This window comes from Indicator indicator, chromosome 9, assembly GCF_027791375.1.
Source record: "Indicator indicator isolate 239-I01 chromosome 9, UM_Iind_1.1, whole genome shotgun sequence".
In the NCBI taxonomy this organism is placed as follows: Eukaryota; Metazoa; Chordata; class Aves; order Piciformes; family Indicatoridae; genus Indicator; species Indicator indicator.
The window spans coordinates 19969445-19988957 of record NC_072018.1 but is presented as its reverse complement, the minus strand read 5'-3'; the positions used below and the strand labels follow the sequence as shown (position 1 = coordinate 19988957).

Sequence of the window (19513 nt, the reverse complement as noted above, 5' to 3'; positions counted from 1 at the left end):
TTGGAGCCAGGACTTTTCTTGTGTTTATACATAGATCAAGATTAAAGGAGAGAGAAGAAAAAATGGTTCTGGATTCAGGCAGAAGGGGAAACACATGGCAGCAACCACACCATACCCCTCCCAAGCACTCGCAGCAGCAAAAACCAGGTTTTTGGCAGAGGCAATGTGGGCAGTGGGCTAACAGGCAGCTTGCTCTCCTCAGGAGTCCGGCATTTTGGGCAGCTGGCCATTTTTTGGGTAGCTGGCACCATCCATCCCTTTGTCCTGATCAAAGCCCAGATCCCTCCATTCCCCCCCCTTCCTGAAGGGCTGTCACAGGGCTTGTTTGCTGATAGTTGATGTCACTCGCGTATCTCTCCCTGCTTAACTGCGAGGCACTAATGTAAAACGTTGCTGCAAAAAAACCCACCTAATCTCTGGAAAGGATGGGATCTCTGGAAAGGGTCATTTCTCTCCTTTACTGACCTCCTACAGCATTGGATGGGGAACAGTCACTGCCTTAGCACCTTCCTCTGATTTGCTGCAGCTCAGGAAAAATAGTAAAGGAGGGGATTATGATATACATGTCTCTGTAGAACAGACCTGCCTTCCCTCATGCTCCCTAATTAGAGTTTTTGGATTGTCACAATTGCTGAACAATTCTTATATGTGCTTCAAGCCCAGATTTCACTCTGTTCCTTAAAGACTTTGGGAACCTTCAATATGAATAACACAAAGAGCCCACAACCATTTTATCCACACTACAGGGGTGAGTGAAAATCAACAAGCTCCAGAACCAGGGTTTATATGCATGCAGCTCTGGTACCTTTTCTTTGGACCACGAAGCAAATTATTCTCTGACCTCTGATCTTTTCGTGGCTCAGCAGTCTGGAGAACCTGTTTACTTCTCTTACACTGCTTCAGGAAACATGTTTAGGAAACAGTTGCCTTTTGGTTACACAAGAATAAAAAGTCTCTTCCCTGGCCCATGAACAAAGTGCCCAATATGTAAAGAACTGCAAGTTACCTTGTAGCACCTGTGAACTCCTTTGGATTTGTTGACCCCATGAGCACAAGAAATGAGACTGATTTCTTGCAGACTTGTATTCCATACTCACCAACCTTCTTTCCAATCATCAGAGTTTCCATGGTCTTCATCACACAGTCCTCACATATCACTGCCTTGCAAGATTAGGGCCAACCTAAATCTCACTCCCCTCTCCCTCCCCCAGACACAAAGTGCTTTCTGCTGATGTTACCTCCTTCACCTGCTCTGTTGCCAGCAGCTGGTGGGAAACAGCATACTGTGGGGAGGGCAGAGCCACAGAAGTGATGAAGGTCTGGATAGGTGGAATGGTCAGTTCTGCCCATCCCTCTCTTGGTGACATCTATCTCTAAGAAGCTCTACCAGCTGTCAATACTTGTGAATTCACAATGAGAACTTCTTTGAGGCTTTTGGTCCTCAACAGCTAACAAGATTCAATGTGAATGAGAAGACATGGGGCTGACAAGCAGATTTATACAAGGACCATGTTATTTCTTGAGAACTTTCTTGTTAGAAAATGAGGATAAAACATATGATAAAGACTACACAAAATCTAGGATAATCTGAATAAATTTACACTCTTACATTCAAAATAACTTACACACTTTCTGAGTTCTCTTCAGCTTTTCCTTTGAGACAAGTAGTGCTAATCCTCCCACAGCTTCTTCTAGGATCACTCCTCTCTTTTTCCCACCTCTTTGCAGGACAAATAATGTTGCACACTGGTAGCACTGCTAAGCCCTCCAAACAGACTCTGTATCCACAGTCCCACAGAGTCCATAGCCATGGCCCACACCCTTTTATTCCATGAGGCCTGGGCTGCAGATCCTGTTTTGCCCTGGCTGAGTAAGTGAATGAAGCAGGTTCATATCCTTGAATGATGTCACTGCTGATTAGAAAGCCTGCAAGAGATAGGATGAGCACTTTGCTTGAGAATAACTGCTGTGACAGCTTTCCTCTGAGGACATCCCAAACTTGGGGCTGAAACTGGCAAAGCTACATTTGCTTCACTGCTTAGACAATCTGACCTGTGCCCTTCAATCTCTTCTCTGTAGCCAAGAGCTGCAAGCAATGCTGAGAACACCTGATGGCACCAAAAGATCATCTGTTGGTTACATGGATCTTTTGTAGAAGCTAAGGAAATGTGATGTCTGCATTCCCTATGACCCAGGTCTCTGGTCTCCATTACCTCAGTTCACTGTTGCTTCCAGTGAAGGCTGTGCAGTAAACTAGGTGGGTAAGCAAGCAACATAGCAGCAGCTGCAAACCCATGCTACGTTTGCAGGTTTGTCACCCACCTCCACAATGAACAGGCCTGGGGCACACAAGCAAGAATGATGTTCTGCACTGAAATCCTGTGGGTGGAAGTCAGAAAGAAAGGGATTTGTCATCCCAGAACAGAATTATTAATCCCAATGCAAGTGGTGCACATTAACTAAAGGAAAACTGGAAACACAGTTCTTTGCTTTTGGGAAAATGATGGGCCTAAATGCAAGTTTGAGCAGGAAAGAGAAACCTACACATGCTCTGACCAGGAGCAAAAATAGCCATCACTTTTGTTACTGTTTCTGTTTGCACACAAAGTAGTGTTTTTCCTTTGTACAACACAAGCATAAAAAAATCTGATATACAGTTTAAGAAACAAACAAACAACTCTAGAGAAATTCCAGATGTCAGGACAGGCTTATTGTAGTCCTGCTCCTGAAGACTCAGAGTTAGGGGACCTTCCTAAAAATGACCTGGTATTTAAAGGTACAGACCAAAGTCTCAGGCTAGAAACTACACTTAGTCAATGCTTCTGGGAAACTCTAGTCTAGGCCAATTTAAAGAGCCTAAATGCAGGACTTAAGAGCCTTAGAAACTCATATTTTCAATATACTGTTCCAGTAACTGTGGTAGTCTGCCTTTATTAGACATGATGCTTAAGAGAGCCAGGAGAGACACTGCCAGCTACATGTTTTTGGAGTAAGTGGTGATGGCAACTTGTAGTCTTATTCTTGGTGTCACTTTACTCTAGAGATAGCAAAATTAAAAGCAAGATAGCACTTAACCAGGATTTGCCTGGTTTGTCTCTGTCATCTCTGTCCCACGCATTAACTACCAAGCTGCACCCCATAACTCTATTCATTTTTATGAATCTCTTTTCTTTCATTCTGTAAACCTGTGTAATTATGAGCTGGCCAACGTGGGTGGGAGAATCCCTTGACCTGAAGGAGAGTCCCCTAATCCAATTGGCAGAAGGTAATCGCATCTATATCTATATTTTCCCTGTGGTGATGTCCAGCCAGATAATCAGACGTGTTGCAGGAAAAGGTGATATGTTTTTTTAAATTTCATTGCAAATGCGAAGAACAGAATATTAACTTCCTGATAATGCCTTAATTAAAGGATGGTTTGGCCCTACCTGCAATACTAGTGTGAGCACCAGGATGAATGCAAATGTAAAAACAACTGGAAACCAGCTGTGTGTGTACAATGAACTGTCACGAGAGTGCACACTCCCTTGGCTGCCATCCCTTGTGAGAAGGATTCTGATAAACACAAGGCTAGTTTTTTCCTCTGTGATTATTTACTGTTTGCATCCTGAAATCCTGTTCTGGTGTGAGACAAGCAGAAACTGTTTTTGAAGGAAATCTGTGTAACAAAGTTTTGAGTGTGGAAATTGTTAGAGCCCTTGAAAGCACCAGTTTTAGGACATACTAAATTGATTGCTTCCTGCCATATGCAGTAAGCTCTAGGGTGTTAACATTTTATCAAACACCCACCAGTATGACAGATGCAATCTTCATCTTTGTATACTCCCACTCCTCTCCTTGACTTGTGATTTCAGAGAGGTATGAATTTAACGGTAACTGCTACAGACCCAATCTTATCACTGATGATTTGCTGCAGTTTCATTCAGACACTGCTGAAATCATGGGAGTTTCGTAGGCGTTTAACAAAACTGTGGTTATGCCCAAAGAATAGATTTACACTTGAACAATCATAAACCTTATGTGATGAGGCCTTCTAAGAAGACAACTAGCTTTAATGTGACATTATTTCCCTTTTAGAGTACTGGCCAAAAATCTGTATCAGTAGATTACTATGAATTCTATGTAATAGGTAATCAGCTTTTCTAAACCAATACAGCTCCATGGAAAATGAGTACTGATGTATTGATTTACATAACTATGGGCTTGTACTCTATAAATTTCTTGAATAATTTCTCTAGGATGGTTTCTAGAATCTAGAATACATGAATATCTAGAATATGTGCTTCTATGTGACTTTTTCAAGTGTTTTGATAGGTCCTACCAGTTATTTATTCTAATTTTGAACTGTAGTTGAGAGTAAATGCATGGACTCTCAGCACCACTATTTGCTATTGTATGAAGAAATAAAACATTCAACAAACACAGAAGAAAGACAGGGTATGAACTTTGATTAGACAACAGTTCCACATGTTCTTTAACTGCCATGTTCTACAGAATAAACAGATTGCTGCCAAGATGTTGATAGTGTATTTCATCCATATGCTGATAGGTCTTCTGCAGGTCATATTAATCATGTTTCACTGGGAACTGACTCTTATGAACTATGGCAAAATATCAGGCTGAGATTTTTTCCCCTTCAGCTCTTTATCTTCTAGACATCATGGAAATGAGGATGATGGTTAAGACAATGGTTCCAGCAATTCCACCAACTGTCATTCCCAGGATGTTTCCATGGACCTGAATTGACTGGCACCTCTCACCTGTAAAGAAGAAGGCTTGTCCTGATGGGCACCTGGGAAAACAAATTACAGATTCACATGAATCAGTTTTGTCTTGCCCTATAGGTCCCTTCTCAAGGACCTCACACTCACTATCCTGAATGGCAGTTCCCGTTAGAGGGGTTCACATCACAACATTCACACCTTGTTTGGAGACTATTTACGTTCCCCAGGAGCAACACTGAATGTGGTTTCTTTGCCTCCCCTTATGGCTGCTAGTAGAGACTGGCCCTGCACTGCAGTGCTTTCTTCCTACTGGTCCTTGAAAAACCTAGTGGCTTAGATCTCTGAGGTCTATAGTTCTGAATACTTATTAGTTGTTCCATTTGGTTCAGAGGAAATTCAAGGCAAGATAGGAGGAAGTTTGTGGTACCTGCAGCTTGCTCTCCCTTCCACATTGACACAGACTCCATCATTCTGACAAGGGTTTGGGTCACATGGGTTTCGCAGATATGGCAGCTGGTCTTGAAAAGTCTCCATTTCCTGCGCTGCTCTCTTCTGCCTTTCAAGAATGAGGCCTTCCATGAGGGCATATTGTTTAGCTTGAACAGGGACTTCAGTTTTATTGAGGTGAGTTAGATCTTTTAAAAAAGGAAAGGGAGGAGAAAGGCATCAGATTTCAGTGAGTGATGCTATATGTAGCAGTTTTTATACCAGGGCCACATAGGGTGCTTTTTGGACCAGAAGGTACTTCTAGGGAACCCTTTACAGAGCTCTTGATGTACCACAGAAAGTTCTGCAGATAGCAGAAGCAGATAGCAGAAAGCACAAGATAGAAAATAATACTGAAATTAGGGTAACTAGTTAGGTAAACTATTCAGAATTTTGTAAAGTATCCAGAACTTTGAAAAGTTATGCCAAGTGTGGCTGTTCTGTCTGAAAATAAAGACCACGAGTTATGTTCAGTGCTAAGAAATGGACATAGCTACTGGTTATGGTGCTTCAATGTGGCTAAGATGTTAACCCACAACAAATCATTGTCATTTAGATGCTTCTGAACTCACAAACAATTTTGTCAACAACACCCACGTGAAACTAAGACACAGAAACACTTTAAAAACAGATTCTCATTACAGGAGATGACTGTTACTTGAATGTGTGAAAAGAGACTGAAAGGGTCACCCATTTGTTTTTGCAAGAAGAATCTGGAATAGGGTCTTTACCGTGAAATTCTGCAAAAATAATGAGATCATCGTTTTTCAGGAAGTTTCTTCGTCTCATCTCATTGTGGGATATGAAGTTAGTCCATCCCCATGATATACTTCTATAGCAATTGCATGAGGCATCAAATGTTCCAGTGACTGATGGTTTCTCCCATATTAAGGTTCTGTTAACACCTGCAAAGAGAATTTGAGCAGAAGGTAAGAAACTCAAAGTTCTGCAGCTGGAAATATGGCATGACTTTTTTTTTCTGTATTACACTTAAATAGAATTTATACTGTAAAACCAGTTCAGTTCTGAAATGCCTCAACAAATCACTGAGGACTCGCAGATTACGCATGTCAGAAGACACTTAGTTATGGTCTGCATGAGGACTCCCAGTCTATGTGAGGGCCTTGAAATTCCACAACTCTTTTTTCATTGAGGACTAACCAAATGCAAGCTACCTTCTAACTGTCACCAGCTAAGAATTCCCTCCTGAATAAGAGCACTCCATACACTCAGTCCTCTGACTCGGAGTTCTTGGCTTTCATTTTTACCATTCCTCCAGGCAGACAGCACTTACCTGAACTAACATGGTCTTTACTTGTGGTGAAACTTTTGCTTGAGGACATCCTTTTCAAGACGTCAGGGTCCTGGTCCAGCACTGTGAGTGTAGCTTGGCGGTTCAGAGTTGGCCACTCCAGAACACCATCGTTCTCTCCACTGCACAAGTGAAAGGCAATGCGAGTGTAGCCACTCACACTGGCATGGGGATGCAAAGTTATGCCAAAACCGTAACCCTCAGGGCTATAGAACCGGGGGCTTTGGATAGTACCATGTGATGTGTTGCTGAGAATTTGGCTGAAATTCCGAATGACCCACACAGCTGTGGGACAGGGAGTCTCTGTCAGTGTGACATCATCAATAGCAATCCCACCAGATGAAGAGCTGGCTTGGCCCTTTAGTCCTTGGAAGAGGTAACGGAACTTCTTCTGAGCATTGAGGGTTACATGGGCGATTTTCCAGTTATGGTCATTATCCGCTTTGGTAAAAGGAAAGAAAACATCTCCATCAGCATGATTAGTGATATTATGAAGCAGCTTATTGTTGTCCATCCATTCCACCTGCATTGGTAGACAATGGACATCTCTCAAGAACCTGAAGGCTAGAAACCTTAGTTGGTATTGTGATTAAAATATGCTCACATTGCCTTATCATCTAAATGTTTTGGACATGTTTGCACATTAGTGAATGATAGTGTCTAGTATCAAAGGCAACAGGCTAAGGGCCAAGACATAACAAGTGGTTGGGAATCAATGATCCAGTATGTTAGAATTAACTATTGGTGACACTTTCTCAGGGATTTATCCTTCCCTGCAAACTGCTGCAGCTTGATATAGGCAGGTTATCACAGATCTTGGGCTTTAATGGCAAAAAGGCATAGTGCCACCATGGCTGAATTTGTCCTATTTAGCAAAATCACCCCAAGTGGGAACTCAGTTCACGTTTCCAAAACTACAGATGTTTTTTGTATTTCTAACTGTATAAAAATCAGGCTAGGATTCTTACTGCCTGCAGATGAGCACAGTTATTTACATCTGAGCAGTTAGCTCATATGTCAGTCTGTGGAGACCTGGTCTATTGATCTTGGGTAGAATTCAGGGTCCTTCTTAATCACTGAGTGTAACATAACATTATTAGAAATGCTGTGACTTCTGCTGAGGAGCACCTAAATTACATTATTATAGCTCACAGCTTCACTGATAAATGCCCTCCTGTAATACCAAATCCACAGATGGATTGCAAGATGTTCTGCTAGGTTTGGAAAAATCTTCTGATTTCTGAACCAATCCACTGCATTCATGGACTCAGTAAGACAACTTTTCCTCCCCTAATATTCTATATATTCCTCATGTTTCCAGGATTACCTTGAAAGGTTTGCATTTTCCTCATCTTGCGAATATTTCCAGTGCCATCATCTTCTTTCAGCCATACAATCAGCTTGTCAGAAGAGTTTCCTGTGGTTTTATAAAAGAACTGGAGGCACTGCTCAGTTCTCTTTGGATAAAGGATTCGAGATTCTAGGATTGCTGTATCATCTGCCTTGCCAGAGCTGGTGTCAAAGTACATGAAATATCCAGCATCTGTGAAAAAAAGTGTAGTGTCATTGTCTCTCTCTCCAGATTTCCTGCAGCCTGTGTGCTGTGAATTTATCATATCAACTACACTTTTCAGTAGGCCTAAGTGTGGTACTTAGCATGAACAGCAGAGGGAAAAAATCCCAATAGTATGGGAGAAAAAAAGGAAAGAAAGAATTTAAAAGCTGAGATGGTTTTCTTGAGTTATATTGCATTCTTGGACCTAATTGACAAATGCCAGCATTATAAGAGGTGAGGATCTCTTCTTTCCAGTGAGTGGGTCACAGAAGGGGGAAATCATAGAATCAGAATGGTTTGGGCTAGAATAGACCTTAAAGATCATCTAGTTCCACCCTCCCTGCCACAGTCTACTTCTGTGTGCAGAAAGACAGTTTTTTCCTTTATCTTAGAGTAACAAAACACAATTGAATGTGCTTTAAGACAGGATTTCTTCACTCTCTACTTAGGCAGGATTTAGCACACAAGTCACTTCTTTATGGATGTCTGTGGCAGTTTACCCTGTCTAAATAATGACAAAATAGGCTCTTGTGTTTTGTAACTGCCTGTTGGGATTTCACCTTTATTCTCACTTGTACCATAGCATCCTGCACCTGGGGCCGACTCTGCCCTTTTTCAGATTTTCTTTGAAAAATGGCAGAATTTCCATGTGAAAAAGAAAGTTATCCCTAAATTGCTAATCATAAAATACTTTGCACTTTCTTCTACCTTCAGAGCTAGTGCTCCTCAAGCTTTATTTATCATTTGCTTTGCAAACATTTATGAGTGTCTCTGAATGCTGTTTCATTCTTATCATGTGGTAACATAACTCTTATTCAGACTTGGGAAGCTGCAGTAAAACCTTTTCTAGATTACATTTTAAAGGCTTCTAGTTAAGATTGTTCTTTGTCCTCTTTTATCATGCTGCTATGAAAAACATTCATTCCAGTTACAGGAAAAAGTTAATGAGAGCACGAGTGCAACCATAAATTCATACTCACGGAGCCAGGGCACGTGAGAAGAAAGAGGAACTTTTGCTGAACTAGAAACATTACAACTCAGATGTTTGCTGAGTAGCATCTTAAACATGGTAATTTAATCCTGTGTTTTCAGAGTTGTCAGTAATGGGTTTTCTTAAGGGCTGACTACAATGACAGGTTATGAGCTGTCATTAAAGATGCCATTATGTAAAGCACACAGGCCAGTACAGACATGTACAAGGGACCTTTGTTTTACCTCTACAGAGGCCAGAAAGTGTGTGGTCCTCCTGTCCTGTACCACTGCTTTGTTGATGGGCCCAGTCTAGATCATCTGAGGTGCCCTGAATCATGCCGCAGATATTTTCAAGCTCAAAAGAACACTGGTCCAAAAAAGTGTGAGTTGAAGCTGGAGAAAAAAAAAGTCACACACATGGTTACCTCCAAAGCAGTATCTCCCTACAATTTCTACTCTGATTTTCCAGGGTTTGGTTCACATTAGCATAGACATCAAGTAGAGTGGACGACCCTCAGAAGATGTGAGCCCAAAGACTAAAAAGAGAAAATACGTGATCCTTGGAAGGATTCCCTGTATAAAGACAGCAAGATTTGTCCACTTTGCAAAAGGTTAAAAAACACCCATGTGGCAGCTGAAACACAGTGACTGATGGTGGCTGTCCTTGTGCCTGCTTGTATGACTTGGAGAGACAAGTCACTATGTGAACAGGGGTGGTGTTGTATTTAACCATTTCTTATCTAGTTATTGTTCCTCATGGCTCACTTCAAGCAAAATTTACCTAGTTATCTCAGGCTGGTTCAGCTGAGTTTGCCTGCAGGTTGATGCTTCTGTTGACAGATCCATGGGGACAATAACTTTATAACAATCACATATGGTGATAACATCTTCAACCAGATTAGCAACCAAATAGCATTGGACTCTAGACCTAGCCAACCTCAAGCAAAACAATTCAATTTAGATCAAATGCCAGTAAAAAAGGACAAATTACAGTTGCCTTCACTCACTTTACAATGAAGCTGCCCACTCAGCAGCAGAACACAAACATCTGAATCCCTAGGAGCAATATGGAAGGAAAGTTGTGAATTGACTGTCAATGACTAATTGAACTCTTACAAAGGTAATAACAGTTAGCAATTAGCAGAGGTGAAGAGGAAGAAATAAATAGTTTCAGCCTCTATGCCACAGGTCCTCTCCCATCTCCAGGTCCCTCCCCTCTCAAGAACACCTAAGAGGAATTTTTGTGGGTTTAGAGACATAAAGGAGGTGAACCTTCCACGTTTGAGTATAAACAAAGCATCAGTTAGCCATGGTGAAATGGTGACTTACTGCAGTTATACATGCGATTCAGTCTTTCCAGGTCAATGGCACTGAAGTCCAGACGTTGTCCAATTATGTCATTAAATGCTGGAATTTTCGCTGTGATAGTGGGGATGCTTTCATTTTTGTTAAATGAAAATGGTCTGTAGTGCATCACTGACTCGTAGTCATAGGGGGTGTTCAGATCAGTGATGAAACTGTCATCATACTTCAGAAAATTGTGCTCTGTGCCTGGTAAAAGAAAAATGCTTCATTTTCAGAGAAACTGGAAATTAAAAGGCTTAACGTGGCCCCTTGGGTACAGTTTTCTGAAGCAGAATTAATACACCTGAAAGTAATTACTTTACAATAAAATATTCACATTTTTTTGTTTGGTTGTTTGTTTTTTTATTTTTTAATGAAGCCACTTAGATAACAAAGCTGTGTCTTTAGGTTGTGTACATTCAAAATCCGCTATCAATGAGTTGTAAAGATTAGGATATATAGGAGGTTAGATTAGATGGTCTAATAGTAAGTATCCTGAAGGATGCTTACTATTTAAAAAATAATGTGCTTCATTCCAGAGCCTGTGAATATTGGTTCAAGCATTTCCCAAGATATTGTATCGTATATGGACAATGAGAAATCCTGGAGCCCTCCACTCACACTAAAGGGACAAGTATGACAGTGCTGGAGTGCTTCCAGGTTCTGTTATTCTTTGAAGCAAAGAATACATTAGAAACCAAAACAAGTACAAACAAACAAACAAACAATATCTCCCCCCACACCCCCCAAAAAAGCCAACCAACAAAAAAACCCAAAACAAACAAACAAACAAAAAAAAAAAAAACCAGAAAACCACATCACAAAGAGAGAGAGAGAAAAATACATCTTTTTTTTTCCCTAGACTGACAATATTACAAGGATGAAATGTCTTTTGGAAATATGTTTCTGATAGTTTTTTTGTGAAATAATTTTTCATTACAGAACATTTTTCATTTTGCAAGTGTCTGCTGCAGCTGAGAGAGTGAGTCATAGCATACACTTTGGGACGGAAGTAAAGAGAGATTGCCAGTAAAGAGAGATTTCCAACTACAAACAGTATTTTCAGATTATTTGGTTTTCTTTCCCCAAGAAGAAAAGGCACATGACTGTACTGGTGAATAATTACAACTTCTCTGTGTAAAGACTGCCCATCCCTTCTGCAAGTCCATTCTGGGCACAAAGGTCCAAGACTTGAGATGGTATAAGAACTTGACATTGTTTTCTTGCAGATACTTGAATTGCACTTTTTATCAAGAACAGTGAGACTCGTGCTAATTAAGTGCTATCACTTTTTATAGTTGGGGAAAATATCTTGGCAGGACACAGGGACATGTAATGATTAAAGAAGAAATGCTGCAGACTCACCATCCCATCAAGTTTACAATTTGCATTGCACAGCAAGAGAAAACAGACTGATAGAAAGCATCAGAGATTTGTTCAAAATCAGAAAGCAATTCAGTCCTGGAGACAAGGAGAAATAAAATCCTCTGAGTTTCGAGCACAGCCTCTCTCTTCTAGTCTTAGACAATCTGTGGTCTTTGACCAGAGAAGTTGATCCAAATTCTGCTACATCTACCAGCTGATTTGCAGTGGTCTGCAGTGTGGTCCAGCATTTCTAAAATCATATCTTTAAGAAGGTGTTAAAATCTAGGAGGGGAAATAAGATAGTGATAAATCTGCACTTTACAGAATCTGACTTGAAGGTCAAAACCCACCTGCAATAATTTCATCCCACCAGATTGTCACGTAGTCATCACGGTCCATCCTCGACTGCTCATGGTAAAACCCTAAAGCATGCAGGATCTCATGTTCCACGATTGCTCTGTAGTCACATCCTGCCCCAATAGAGAGGTTCTGTCCAGTCTGCTGGTTGCCCACCATGGACCAACACCTGAGAAAGAAAGAGACCTTACTGTCTGTTAAGTAGAGTTTTTTTCTTTGTATTCAAGTTCTCAGTATGCTCAAATAAATAACAAGTAATATATATTTTAAAAGATTAAATATAAAAGGAGTAACATAAATCATTATTTAGATGACAATCAGATGCCCTGACACTCTACACTCTGAGAGCAGACCAAGCTCCAAAAAAGAGGCCAGAATTTTACCTACCCTCTGTGTTAGACAAGCTCACCCCTGATTTTTGAGACCCACAGACATTTAGTCCTGTATCAGCTGCCTTTTCACCAAGAAACATTCCACGAAATGTAATGCACACACAGAAAAAGTAAACTTGTCAAGACAGACTGAGCTTTTCTGCCATCAGAGGAGCTCCTCAGCCAATTCACTGGGAACTTTTTAGGGTAGCCCAAGGGTGATACGAGAGGCAACAGATAAATAATGCCTGCTTGGACTGTAGCTTCACAAAGCTGTGTTGGGTGGTTTGTTGACTCTGTTGGGTGGTTTGTTGAAGGAGCTCTGAACACACTAATATAGACAGTGAAAACAAAAAGCTTGATCTTATGATCTCTTAAATATCTGCTACCAGTTTCCAGCATCAGACTCTTCATCATTAACTTGTCAAAAATTGTGGTGTTTGCAGTCTGGTAAAAGAGGTGTCACAGGACATATTACACAAGGAAGAGCTGAGGGCAGAGATACCAGTGCCTCTAGAACTTCATGAAGTTCTGGGAGAACAAGAAATAAACACAACTCATAAACTAAGATATTTTGTGCTGCATGTAAGATTTTTTGTGTGATTTTTCTTAGATGTAGGAAATAAAATAAATCTTTCCAGTACCTGAAAACCTGAATCTCTGAATATAAAACTCTTTCAGATCTTGAAAGACACTTTCATTAAAGAGCCATGTCAAAACAATAGCAATATTAAAATGAACTGTTTTTTTCACAGTTTTTTTGACCTGTCTTCCAAATTCAAAACCTGGATTCTGCTATTATTAGTAAGTTAAGGGGATGTACCTAGGAGTTATTTCACCCACCACTGAAATGGAAAACATTGCTTTCTCCTTGGTCTCTTTTTCTCTGCCTGACAAAAAACCCTAAACTTTTAGACTGCTGAAGTCAAGTGGAATGAATACCCAGTTAATTCTACAGTGCAAAACTAAAGAGAAGTGGATATAACTCTTACCCATTTTCTTTTCTAAAGAATATGTAGCTTGTCTCTCCTTGATATGGCTTGAAATCAACACAAGACTTAAGGCGGTACATTTCAAATGCCTGGAGAATTACTCCTTTGGCATTCAGATCTGGAAAACAGGCACCAGGAAAGCACTTTTAACACACTGCAGGCCATTCACCCTGGAGATCTAAGGTATGCACATGGATATACACGTGTGAGCAAAATAAAAATAATTGAAAAGAAAAAAAACTAAGCTGATCAAATTGTGTTTTGTTATGACAGCTGTAGAAGTAAAAAAAAAAAAAAAAAAAAAAAAAAAAGAAATCATTTTGGTCCAAAGGAGACATCTAGTTATTAGTGAATTGTAATGTAAGAGAAATAATTCTGAAAAATGTAAATTTCTTTATCACAGTGATTCCAGTGCTAAAATCTGAATCAAATGTCTGCATTACCGAGGTCATCGCCCAGAATGTAGGGAATGGGGAACTTCCATCTGTAGATCTCATTTCTTAGGGCATTTCGCTGGCTTTTCTGTAAAGGGAATTAACAGTTGGTGATGTATCTGCTATGGGGAGACAATTTGTACCACAAACACAATTATGAGAAATGATAGATGAAAAGGTTTTAATTACTTACAGGGAGCAAGATATCACCCTGAAAGAGATCCAGTCCAGCAGCTAAAAAGCAATTTAATGAAAAGCGTAAAGGAAATAGCAAATATCAAATTTATTTCTCTTCATAAACCATACTGACCATGCTTATGCAAGGTTAATGTTCTTGGGCATTTACAGAAGGTAAAGAAGGACCAGCCTCTTTACAGTGAAATGTGGGAACAGACCTTAAAGTAACAGTAGTTTCTACTCAATATTTACTGCCCAGCAATATCTGCATGTTTGGTGGCAGAAATCTGGTGACCACCATTATCCATGTCTAATCTGATAGCCTCTTACTATCAGGCAGTGGTAACAGTCACACAGTGAGACAGTGCTCTTGAGAATATGTTAATATTGACTAATGCATCAGAGAGAATAATGCACAATGCACTATCAAAGGAAATATGGAATTTTGCATTACAGGAAATACATGAAGACAGTTGTTCTATTTTTCCATTTGATTTCTTTGCCACTTGTATAGAAGCTCAGTAAACATCTAAGCTATTTCCTCCTTTGTAAAACTTCACCAAAAAAAAAAAAATAGAAATTGAGGGGAAATGCTTTTGGGACTCCAGAGCCTTTGTAATTCTTACAGCATGTTACTGCCTCAACACTGTGGTTCAGAAGTGAGAGACACCTACATCCCTTGTTTGCATAGGTTTACTTTCCTAGGATAGATTCATATTTCATAGCCAGAGGATGGTAATTCAGAGCTCACTTAATTATATTATATACAGGACTGACCATTAGTCACCCACACTTTTTTTACAACATTGAAAATTCAGCAATTTGCTCACAATTTTTCAGACCTTATGAGAATTTAAACATGAACTCACCCAAGTTTATGTCTGGAATGTCTTTAATTATTTCACCAAAGTCAGCATCTGCTGCTGCAAGACAGGCAAAATATTACGTATTCAAATGGGGTGGCACACAGCAAGCACAAGAAAATGCTTCAAAACTCAAAAGAGCACACAGACTGCTTACCAGCTTCACTGGAGACATGCCTATCCTGAAAGAGAATAAAATACAACCGGCATGAGGTGTAAGAAATCTCTGGACTTAGAGGAGCCTGTAGAAATCAGATTTCTACTTACAGAGACTGGAGTACCAAAAACATAGCATAAAAGAAGCACGAGGCAGAGTGAGAAGATGCTGGAGCCCATTATTGCAATGGAGAAAGAAGCTGATCCCTCTCATCTCTTGCAATATATAGGGCATGCTGCTGAACTTTCCACAGAGCATCAGCCAACCAGTTTCAAACTTTTCACCTTTGTAACATTATTGTAACAGCTTCTCCTCTCCTGTAAATTGCACGTTATCAATTACCTAAGTCCACTTTGGAGGAATGCTATGGAGAGGAATGTGATAATATCCAGCTGGCACATCCAGCTGGCAGGCAGTCACTAGTGGTGTCCACCAGGGATCAGTGCTGGGCCCCATCCTGTTCAATATCTTTATTGATGATCTGGATGAGGGGATTGAGTCCATCATCAGTAAATTTGCAGACGACACCAAGTTGGGAGCAGGTGTCGATCTGTTAGAAGGTAGAAGGGCTCTGCAGAGGGACCTTGACAGGCTGGACAGGTGGGCAGAGTCCAACAGAATGGCATTCAACAAGACCAAGTGCCGGGTGCTGCACTTTGGCTACAACAACCCCATGCAGAGCTACAGGCTGGGGTCAGAGTGGCTGGAGAGCAGCCAGGGGAAAAGGGACCTGGGGGTACTGGTTGACAGTAGGCTGAACATGAGCCAGCAGTGTGCCCAGGTGGCCAAGAGAGCCAATGGCATCCTGGCCTGCATCAGGAATAGTGTGGCCAGCAGGAGCAGGAAAGTCATTCTGCCCCTGTACTCAGCTATGGTTAGGCCACACCTTGAGTATTGTGTCCAGTTCTGGGCTCCTCAATTTAAGAAGGACATTGAGACACTTGAACGTGTCTAGAGAAGGGCAACGAGGCTGGTGAGAGGCCTTGAGCACAAGCCCTATGAGGAGAGGCTGAGGGAGCTGGGACTGTTTAGCCTGGAGGAGAGGAGGCTCAGGGGTGACCTCATTGCTGTCTACAACTACCTGAAGGGAGGTTGTAGCCAGGAGGGGTTTGGTCTCTTCTCCCAGGCAACCAGCAGCAGAACAAGAGGACACAGTCTCAAGCTGTGCCAGGGGAAGTTTAGGCTCGAAGTGAGGAGAAAGTTCTTCACAGAAAGAGTGATCTGACATTGGAATGTGCTGCCCAGGGAGGTGGTGGAGTCACCATCCCTGGAGGTGTTCAAAAGAGGATTGGATGTGGCACTTGAAGCCATGGCTTAGTTAGTCGTGAGGTGCTGGGTGATAGGTTGGACTTGATGATCTCTGAGGTCTTTTCCAACCTTGTTGATTCTATGATTCTATGAACTTCATGTGTTCCATGCAGGTGGTGAAAGGCCCAACCAGACTTCATGTAAGAAGATCTCAACCTGGCCTAAAGTTGCTGACACTTTCTAGTGTGCTTATTATCTATTTGCTAGCATTGCAATCACGTGTTTAAGCAGAATTATTCTGGGTTTACAGCTCTCCAGTGACAGTAGAATTTGTCTCACTGCTGTTTTCAATCAATAATTAACATTATGTTGTAAAGATTAGAGATAAGACATATGATTATGAATGCCCTGGTGGTGTTTTACCACAGCTGATCCCATCCCACCACTGATGCCCTAAGTGCACAACATGACATTCTTTGCCTCCAGAGGCAGTCACATGTATCAGTAGATCCTTCTAGCCTGATGTTCTTTCTTTTCTGGTGAGTTTCAGAGATGACAAATTCTTGTCCTGTACTTGCTGTCTTCTCATGGCATGGACAAGGGAAGGCACATAGGCTAACTGAACCAAGGCTCCAGAAAGCTGTCGATCTTCCATAAGTCCTCCATCATACCTGTTATCCCCATGTGCCCTGGAATGCCTCAGTACCTTAAACTCAGGCATTTGAATTCTCCTCCCTCATTTCACTTCTGAAATTAAAAGTGATGAAGGTGCTATTCAGATATTAGGTAGGAAAAAGCTTGTGTCACAGACACTACCATCCACAGCACAAGACACACTAGTAGCAAAAGAGAAGCATGTCTCAAGATGCATCATGTAAAGGTTGTTTACAGGCAAGCAAAGATAGTCAAAACACAGGACAAGGGCCATGATTTGCAGGCTTGTAGCAGTGCATGTGAGAAAGGAACAAAAAAAGGAAGCAATATCAGAGCAGTTTGAAAAAGGCTGAGTTTAGTCTCTAACTTAAAAATTACCCAAAAAACTAAAGAGGATGTCTAAAGATAAGTCATCCTGTAGGCATATATTTGAATTTGCAGAGCACAGTGGTTATGCAATTATCTCATGATATACTAATGCAATTTAATATATTCATTTAGCACCTTGCGCAATGTATGCATCCCCAGATGCATCCTGCACTCATGGGGCAAGATTTTGGTCACAGAGGGGCTACAAAACTGGCTTCTGTGACAAGGCACCAGAAGTTACCCCCATGTTGAACAGAGCCTGTTTCATCCAGTTCTAAAGCTGGCTGAAGCTGAGCCTGTCAGCAATGTTAGCAGCACCTCTGTGATGGCATGTTTAAGAAAGGGGGAAAACTCTTGCAAAACAGTAGCTGGAGAGAGGAGTGAGAATTTTTGAGAGAAATAGCTCTGGAGACACCAAGGGAAAAGAGGGGAGGAGGTGCTCCAGATGATGGAGCAGAGATTCCCCTGCAACTCAATCTGGTGGAGCTCCCTTCATTCTATTAGAGCTACCACCAATTTACAGCAGCTGTCTCAAACTGTCACTTCTTCATGAGATATTACAATATAAGAAGAAGATTTAAAGAAGCATTAAATATTTCAAATTAAAATTATTAGCCTTTCTAACTGATAATTCAGGAGCTGGAGTACTATGTCCGGCTCAGGAGTCCTCAGCACAAGAAAGATGTGGACCTGTTTAAGCAGGTCCAGAGGAGGCCACAAAAATGATCAAAGGGCTGCAACACCTCTGCTGTGAAGATAAGCTTTGCTCAGCCTGGAGGAGAGAAGGCTTTGTGGACACCTTAATGAGGTCTTTTAGTACTTAAAAGAGGGATATAAGAAAGATGAGGACAATCATTTTAAGCAGGAGTTGTTGTGACAGAAAGAGGGGTAATGGTTTTAAACTAAAGGAGTAGAGGTTTAGATGAGATATGAGGAAGAAATCTTTTATGCTGGCCCAGGTTGCCCAGAAAGGTGGTAAATGCCCAATCCCTAGAACCATTCTGGGTGCAGTTAGATGGGGCTTTGAGCAGCCTGATTTAGTTGAAATTGTCCGTGCTCACTGTGGTGTGGTGGACCAGATGACCCACCCCAAACCAATCTCGTATTCTTTGATTCTATGATCTTTCATGTCCATTTAGAAATAACTCATTACTGTGTTTTGGGAAAATAAAAATGGTCTCGCAGCAGCCAAGGTCAGGTATACACTGGATTTCTAGACACCACCTAGTTCTGGTGTCACCAGCTTCCTGATGGTTCTTCTCAGCAAGCAGGGAATCCCCTGACCTAACTTTAGACAGTCACAGTGTTGACATCTGCTGCTGAATTAGCTTCTCTGGCACCTTTACAGTCTCTGGACAGTAAGAAGCATTCAGGATGTGAGTCACCCTAGCGTAGCTGAGATGGTTTGCGGCATGGAAGAGTCACCACTTCCCCACTGACTGCAAAAGCAACCCATGGTGACCTGCACATCCATAGAGGCTGTTGGCTTCAACATTTGGTCAGGTAAACCAAATCCTGTGTCCGAAAGCAAGAAGGAAGTTATATGCTAATGCCAACACACTAGAAATATACCTTGACCTTAACCACCACCATAAGGAAGTAATTTGCTTGTTTTGCCTGAAAGAGTGCCAAGAAAGGGATTCACTTTAGTGCCTAGGATGCAAATGGAAATAAAATAGTCATTTTTTTTTGCATCAAGATAAAAAAAAATGCAGGTAATACCTTTGGTTAGTCTATTTGCATTGAGTTTACTTCTGCTGTAATACAAATAAGTTCTGGGAGAGAAATGTGGCTCTGGTGTTTGTCCTTTGTACAAGCAAAAACTAAAATTAATGTCTCCTGAGTTGAAAAAACCTATCATGTCAAACATGACAGTACAAACCTTCTCAAGTAACAGCTAAGTATGTTCCACTTTGTAGGGCTTGAAACCAACACAAGACTTCAGGCTAGACATGTCAGACACCTGCAGGATAACACCTCAGCATTCAGTCTGAAACACACAGCAGAGGATAAGTATAGCAGTTGTTCTGCTCTTATGCTATTCATAAATACCTAAAGGTCTGGATAAAAAGTGTGAACAAGCAAGCATAAAAAATATAAAGATGTATAAAAATATCTACCTGATGAAAGAGC

The 19513-nt window shown here is 41.1% G+C and overlaps 1 protein-coding gene across 1 annotated transcript; it reads right to left on the bottom strand.

Annotated features, from left to right (window-relative positions):
* Window positions 1-4644: 4644 nt before the first annotated feature.
* Window positions 4645-15288, bottom strand: MEP1A (meprin A subunit alpha). The gene is made up of 14 exons (XM_054383626.1): window positions 15220-15288; window positions 15110-15134; window positions 14959-15012; window positions 14106-14146; window positions 13922-14000; window positions 13479-13596; window positions 12109-12284; window positions 10379-10600; window positions 9293-9442; window positions 7850-8065; window positions 6505-6963; window positions 5942-6115; window positions 5152-5359; window positions 4645-4792 (listed from the first exon to the last, which is right to left on the bottom strand). The coding sequence occupies exons 1-14, from the start codon at window positions 15286-15288 to the stop codon at window positions 4645-4647; spliced, it is 2139 nt and encodes a 712-aa protein (XP_054239601.1).
* Between the last annotated feature and the right edge of the window lie 4225 nt (window positions 15289-19513).